At 38.7% G+C, this 7,500-nt stretch overlaps 1 protein-coding gene across 1 annotated transcript in view; it reads right to left on the minus strand.

Moving 5' to 3' along the window:
- Positions 1 to 7,127: 7,127 nt before the first annotated feature.
- LOC138032942 (loricrin-like) overlaps positions 7,128 to 7,500 on the minus strand; it is a 13,339-nt gene continuing 12,966 nt past the window's right edge. Inside the window, exon 6 of the mRNA XM_068880665.1 lies at positions 7,128 to 7,500. This exon is cut by the window's right edge and continues 244 nt beyond it. Within this exon, the coding sequence (XP_068736766.1) occupies positions 7,404 to 7,500 (97 nt within the window). The 3' untranslated portion in view covers positions 7,128 to 7,403.

Raw genomic sequence — 7,500 nt, forward strand, 5'->3', positions numbered from 1 at the left:
ACAAAATTAACTGTTTTCCTCGCGACCATACATTAAGTGTACATTGTTTTACCTCCCAACTCAAATACGTTTTCCGATTGGAAGAGAACGTGTCATGGGTCAAACCTCACTAACTCCCTAGGGAAACAACGACTTGAACTTTCGACTCGCACGTGATAAGGTCGTGCAGCTTTGAAACAGCGGCAAATTCCGTGTAAAAATCCGAGGTATTGTTGTATTTTGAGTTGGGAGGTATAACAAAACACTTAAAGACTGGCCCCACGGGAAACAGTGAGTTTTGTTTCCCCTTGAGCCGCAATGTTGAGGGGAACATTGAGGGTTGAGGGAAAACAAAACTCACTGTTTCCTGTGGGGCCAGTCATTAAGTGGTTATTGATCTGGGTTTAGTGTAATGATATTCTGATATTTTCTTCATTGATATCTCGAGCGAAATTATTTTCCGTGTGTTGCTTTCACACCGCATTCAGTTTTTTTCACGTTGCACAGTTTGTAAATCGATTCATATTTCCCAAATTCTAATGCAAAAGTACTTTGCAAGAGCAAAGGGAAAAACATCTCTTCCCCGCCGAAAGTGACGTTTAAATACGTTGTCATTCCTGTGGTCGGATACTGGGCAGCAATCTGTTTCACCACGTAAACGAAAGTGAAAACGCAAATCTTGTTTTCATCATATTACAGACTAAAGTTATCGGCAGGGCCAAATTTCACGGCTCTTGCGGCTAAGGAAGGAAAATTATAGCAGTTTTAAACTGAAGTGGTCGGTTACTAGGCAACATATATACTGTATTATTAATAATCGCATGATTTGCTTTCGTGCAATTTGGAACACGTAAGCCGAGCACGAACAAGTTTTTTCAAAGACTACAAATTTTGTTCATCATTGAAAAAAATCACCCATGCTTATTTATTCCAAATTGCATTCAAAATCAAGTGATTACCTATGCGAATCAAGAAGGATCAAAAAGCGATTGATCCGGCATGATATGGTACTGATGAGTATGGGCCAGTACCAGAGTTTGAGACTAAAGATAATGTTGAGATTCAACGGTCATCAGTAGAGCTAACTGATGGAGACATCTATTCTGCAAGTAGCTGTTGACCCACTCAGAGATGACAGTTAATATAATGGCATCAATCTTTTCCCTCAAAAGTTGGAAATAATTAGTATACACACTTGGTCAACTAAGCAAGAATACTTGGTTTCACCAGTTGTTTTGTTGGTTCTTTGAAGAAATTTACCAGAAGAGCAACCTTTAGTCAAGCTTGACTAAAACTGACCCAATTTGATTGTTACTGTATCCAACTTATCTTACATATACACGTGAAATGCATTATTAAAAAGCAAACACAACATTTCTTCTGGTCTACCCTAAACATTGCGCAGCACGTAGCAGTAGTCTTTTGTTATGCTTACAAAGTTTCTTTCAATTAGAAGTCTAATAAGTTGAAAGACAAACGTGAATAATCATTTTAGCAACCAGACTCAGTTGGAGGAGAGGGTGGAAAAGCCAGTGATACATGTAGCTCAAGAGAAATTTTAATTAGACAGAAATATTTGCACTTTCATCGTGTTTCAATATTATCGTTGTCCTAATAATATACATCCAAAAGTCTCAGCATGCTGATTGGCTGAGAGCACATCCCAAGCAGCGGTGCAGAAAGTTGAAATTAAATGTTATTACCAAGTAGTCAAATTATTTTGCGTGCAGTTTGGAAGAACTAAGCATAAGTATAAAATTCTCAAAGAGTACAAAAAGTGCCTTTACCCAACATGTCAGTCGAATCATTTTGCTAGCCTTTGAAAAATCTACTCATGCATGTCAATAATTATTCCAAATTTCACTAGAAATCATTTGATTGCCTCCTCAAACAGTCTGAATGAAATTTTTAAGAGGGCTTAACGACAACATCTTGTAAAAATCTGGTATGTAATGTTTAATGACCTTTTACAGCATGTGGAGTACTCTGTGTGTAATAATTAACTACCGTGGGGAAAAAAAAAGAGCCGTTCCTCAGCACCAGTGAGCAGAGTGGTATCGACTTTTGTTGCCAGCAAGCTCTATTATATAGTTTCACGTCTACAACCAGAAAATTGTTTTTTATACGGTCTTGTAAGAATCATAGTTTCCCAGCAAGCAAACCTTGTTAAGAATAAAAAGTTCCCAGTAAAATTGTTTTTTACTTTAACTGCAAGTCCATTGAAGTGATCTATTTAACTTTACAAAACTAAGAAAGCCCACTCAAGTAATTTTTTCTTTGGCCGCCCGAGAAGACAATTAATCAGACACGTGTAGTTACTTACGTAGCAACCGAAGACTACCCCGACGAGCGTGCTGTATACTAGCAGGAACTCAGATTGGCGTATATTACCTCTCACCCTATTTATGCGACACAGGGCAGCGGCCATCTCGACTATGTTTCAGTCAATCTCAATCTGACTCTCAGGGTAACTAAAAATATCTAGACCAAGACAGACGACTAAAATGGTTACTTAATACTCAGAAAGGACTTCTTAGTAAACTAGAGACACTCAGGAGTCCATACCCGGGAGCTTACAACTCCAATATTCGGTCTATGGAAAATAATTTTCACAGGGCATGGCAGTTTCACTTTAGAAAATGATTAGTTCAGTTGCATATAGTTAGATAGTTACATATAGTTAGATGTACATCACGTATGAAAAAAAAGAATATATAATACATATCAAATGTGAAAAATTATGATAAAAAGTTCGCTGCTTTTTAAAAATCCGAGGAACATGTTAAATGTAACAGGCTTTTCTCTATTGTATGAAAAGACGAAAAAGACTGGACACAAATAATTTTTCAGATAGAGGGCATGTGGGAGGGGGAGGGGGGACGGGGGTGCGCTCTCGCCGCAATTTCTTCGGCCCCCTCTTTCTGGAATTACTGCATCCGCCCCTGGATCTTTAATTGAAGAGCAGAGTTTAGGGGAACTTTTTGAGATTAATAGTCATGAGTGATGTTAAAGAAGGGGCATACATCTAATTACGTGAACTTTGGGCCATATAGACGAATTTGCTTACAGATGGCATCCCGCTATAGGGATTTTCATTATACGTCATCGCCGCCAAAAGATCTCTTATTAGGGAGATCAAGCAACGACAACGGCCACAGGAACGAGAACGTCATCGCAAAATATAAATTCGCGTAATTGTAACCAATATGTGACTATTTCAACCTTTTTATTATGACACGGGTGTGGTAGTTCCTTAAAAGTGACACTGGTCGCAACGGCACTTAATTTAGGGAAGAAAGTGAAATTTGTCCTCAAGGTGATTCCTAAGTATTGCACTGCGCATCCTGTACTGTGCATATGGTGTGTCAATATTTATACATTGTGTGTCAATATATATACATTGTAAATATGGCGAAAGTCAATCGTACAGGATAAAACAGTTCTCAAACACGTGAGAGAAGTTGTGAATGACCCATAATTCTTTGCGAATAAGCGCACGCATTCCTAGAACATGTTGAATTTTTTTTGTTTCGATCTACGATAATCGAGATAGTCAGGTATGATGGTGTTTTACTCTTAAACGAGCATGGTGACCTATATATTTTATTGCATCATTTTGGTGTACAAATTATCCCCTTTAAATCAAAAACACTTAAAAATAAAGATATCGCTAAAAACGTACACAAAGCCCCTTACCCAAGGATGTAAATGATGATCTTGAAAACAACGACTCGAGAAACGTTTTGAGTTGACTTCCCTTTACTATGAGTGATTTTTTCATAAACTATATAAGACAGTGTTCCATATGCTCTAGACTTTCTACATATCAGGTGTTTTTTTCCAGTGTTACTTTAAAAACCCTCTCGTTTAGTTACCGAAAACTGTACCCTGACCCGATAAGATAACGAGCGTGATTAATATCAGTACAGGCATCAGTGGGGTAAGATTGCCCCATTACATTTCTTAAGCAAGCACCGTGACTTATCTTTTTTATTGTAGTTTTCAAAACAGGGATTAGTAGGGAACATTCAGGAAAAGTTTCAACAGAATCGTGCGACAACTTTTTCTTTCTGAGGAATCAAATTTGGCTATAGAGGTTTTTCACGGCCGCCATATTGCATGCCAGGAACAATGAAAATGTTTTGCAGTAGAAAGAACATTTGTTCCCATAGGAAAAAGAATCTATTGTTCCTGTTATGCAACATGGCTGCCGTGTAAAACCTCTATTTCACGTTGTTGTTTTGCTGACGACGGTAAAGAAATGGACAAAAGTGAAAACCGCTCGCGCAGAGCGTGCAAAACTATTGTTTTTGTCCACTAAATATGCCAATTTATAATGGTAATAGGACTCAGCGGAGTCCAATTTGGTCTGTAATCATACGAGCGATTAACAAAAGTCGGACGACCGCGTAGCGGCAGTCCGATTTGTTTAATTTAATATAGATAAGATTGTTTAAGCAAATTGTTTCACCTCATTTAATGTAAAGTTCTTTTGAATAAGTTGGTGTTTTCATGCTAACTTGGGGGATATTGAAAAGGTTATTGGTTTCGCTCTTCCTGACTGTTTCTCAGCAACGGTGTTAATTGGCTCTTACAAGAAACTGGGCTCTGGTTATTATTTAGTAGCTGCGATCAGGGTAACTTTTTCTCTAAAGTCTTTTACACAGGGTTAATTTACTATTCTTATACCTTGTGAATGGTAAAATGGTGCAAGTAGGAATCATACAGCTGTCCTGGCACAGTACTTTTTCCACGCGCGTTAATTTTTGTACCAAGAGGAGCAGTAAGCCCGTCCCCCCTTCTGTGTTGTCCTTTATTTTGACTCTGTTATGTAACAGTCCTCACACATTGTTTTCTGGAAAAGTCTTGATGTAGAATGTAACTTTGACTCTGGTTGGTATTCTGTTCTTTATAGCTGTTATATTTCTGATTCTGTGTGGTGTTAACGGAACCTTAACGAAACCTACGTGGAAATTTTAGTGAAAGATCATTTTGAGCGAATGGTTGCCTCGAAGGAAAATACGCTTATGTAGGTTCTGCGCAAGCGTATTTTACTTGTCAGGTGTTCCTTGACGCATGATTGACATAGACTTGACAGGTCGACTCTAGTTGGAATAAAAATACTGTAATTATACCAGAAAAAGTAGTTGTAGTTCAGGCCTCAGTTGTTCCAAGGCTGGATAATGCTTTCCACTGGATAATTCAATTGGGTTTGGTAGTGTTTATTCGGTGGTAGCGTTATCCACCTTTTGAACAACCGAGGCCAGTTGTTGTACGGTCCTTGATTGTACAGTAGTAGAGCAGTCATGTTGCTGTTACCGTTGCTGGTCCGACTAATAAAAGAACCCATTGCCAGTGTTGGAGTCACTTCCCTCCCTCAAGAAGTCCTTCACCACGGTGTCTTAAACTCCTGAGTTTCTACAAGCAACGCAAGCATAACTACAAGAAACATACGCAAGATCTGAATGTTAATTCTCCTTACTGACTGCCATATAGTACTTTTTATGTCAGTTATGGGATTTAGAAGATATATCTAGGCAAAAAACCAGGTGATAAATTTCTTTAGTCTTGCCACCAGTCTGCTTAACAATGTATTTAGCTTGCGAGAAGAAAATTTATAGCGGAGCTCTGAGGACGTCACGATCGTCCGTACGTATGGACGTGCACCCCTCCATGTATGTCAATGTGACCAGTATCATGCTAGTTTACAGCATACATCTTTGACATTGGACATACATGTTTTGATCAATTGACACCTGTCAAAACAAGGTATCCGCTGACCAAGTTCACGTGACCATATCGCTCGCTCAAGCGTAGAGCTCACCGAAGTGAGCTGTGTTTTTTAAGTTGACCGCTGATCAGGTACTGGTTTTCGATTGGATTGCAGGCTCAACCCAGGTTAACTCACCTGAACATAAGCGAGGCTTCATTTTGCGCGCGCTTTCTGTGGCTCGACGCGGCTACACGGCCATGCTATATCAACTATAGTTCTTACACAGTCAACGATTTTCTTGTTCAGGTGGAAAACGGTTTGAAAAATGTTTTCCTTCTGCATTTTTCGCTGGTTTCAATCCAGTTTGACATATCATGATAGCTGTGGTCCTCACTGGCGGTTACGAAGTTATTCAAGGAAGGATGTAAACTTAAAGATGAGTGTTTATTTTTAATTTGCTTAGAGCTACTTTTTTCTCTGTATTGCAATTTTTGGCATATCTTTAGACGCTCTGATAAGGTTACATGATGCCTGGAGGACCTATGACTAGAACAGAAACGAGAGGAGACCGAAAGAGAACGACAACGACAAAACAAAATACCAGTAATAGCTCATACTTATAGTTAGTGCAAGAAGTCACTCCACAAATTCTTTCCTTGGGCACTAAACCGTTTGTTATTTTCAAAAAGTGGATAATCGTTTCTCCTTTGTTCAGGAATGAAAATCGAATTAACTCTACTCTTTTTGACATCAAGAAAAAGTTGATTTGTTTTTTTGTTTGTTTTGCTCTAAAATGCGATCGTACAAGTGCTTTTTAATCCGTTTGCCCAACTGGTTTTCGATGAGCCTCGACGGTGAGAAGAAACTTTTGCCCTTATATTATAAACACGTAATCGTAATGAGTTCTCGTAAAATTAGGGGGAAATTTCACTAGCTTGCGTTTTCAGGAGTTTGTTTAAAGAACCTACACGTTATTTAAGTGTTGGAGCGGATCTTGTTTGAAGTTCCTTCTGTCTTGGTTGCATTGCCGTATTTTGCCGATTCTTGTTCCAAGCCAACCTGGCGTGTTTCAATGAAATACATCAAAATGTAAATGATCTCGTTAGCGTGATTCCTATTCGCTGACTATTGGCAGTTGACTCTGAAATGGCTTTTTTCCTTTTCCATTCGCTCGCTGAGGGTGTGCTTGTTTTCATTAAAAACACATGCGGTTCAAGAAAAATTCATTGCCAAACTGGTGAATTCCAAAGTAAATTTCTCTCGAAAAACCGATATCGTAGTCATCGCTTTGTGATTCATGCGACATCGGTTTTTAGCGTAAAATGTACCGTGGAATTCAATAGTTAGGCAATGAATTTTTTTATAGAAGAAAGCAAAGAAAATGATTTAATTATTAAAGCAGCAACCGGAAACATCAAAAGGCAGACAATTCGAAATCTTTTATTTTCACTAACCCTACAGGCAGTAAGAATAAATAACCAGGGAGCTCCGTTTTTAGGCTTGGCTAAATCTCTATATTATCAATCACACTGATCAACGACAAGTTAATGCGCATGCCGGCGTTGCTCACGCATGCGTGGCCGTTAATGAGAACCAACCTCAGAATAGTTGGCTTTTAGTAAAAAAACAAAGAGACAAAAAACAAAATGAAAACCGACAACAGAAATAGGAAGATATTGAATTAGTGTAGGCGATGGTTGAGCTCGTTGTTTTAGGTAAATGTGATTATCACCCGACCGTGTCCGTTCGTATTGAAACAACACTCATTCGTTTGATTTTTCCCAGCATTGAAAGATCCTCCCCCTCCC

Source organism: Montipora capricornis, chromosome 14, assembly GCF_036669925.1.
Source record: "Montipora capricornis isolate CH-2021 chromosome 14, ASM3666992v2, whole genome shotgun sequence".
NCBI classification, from domain to species: Eukaryota; Metazoa; Cnidaria; class Anthozoa; order Scleractinia; family Acroporidae; genus Montipora; species Montipora capricornis.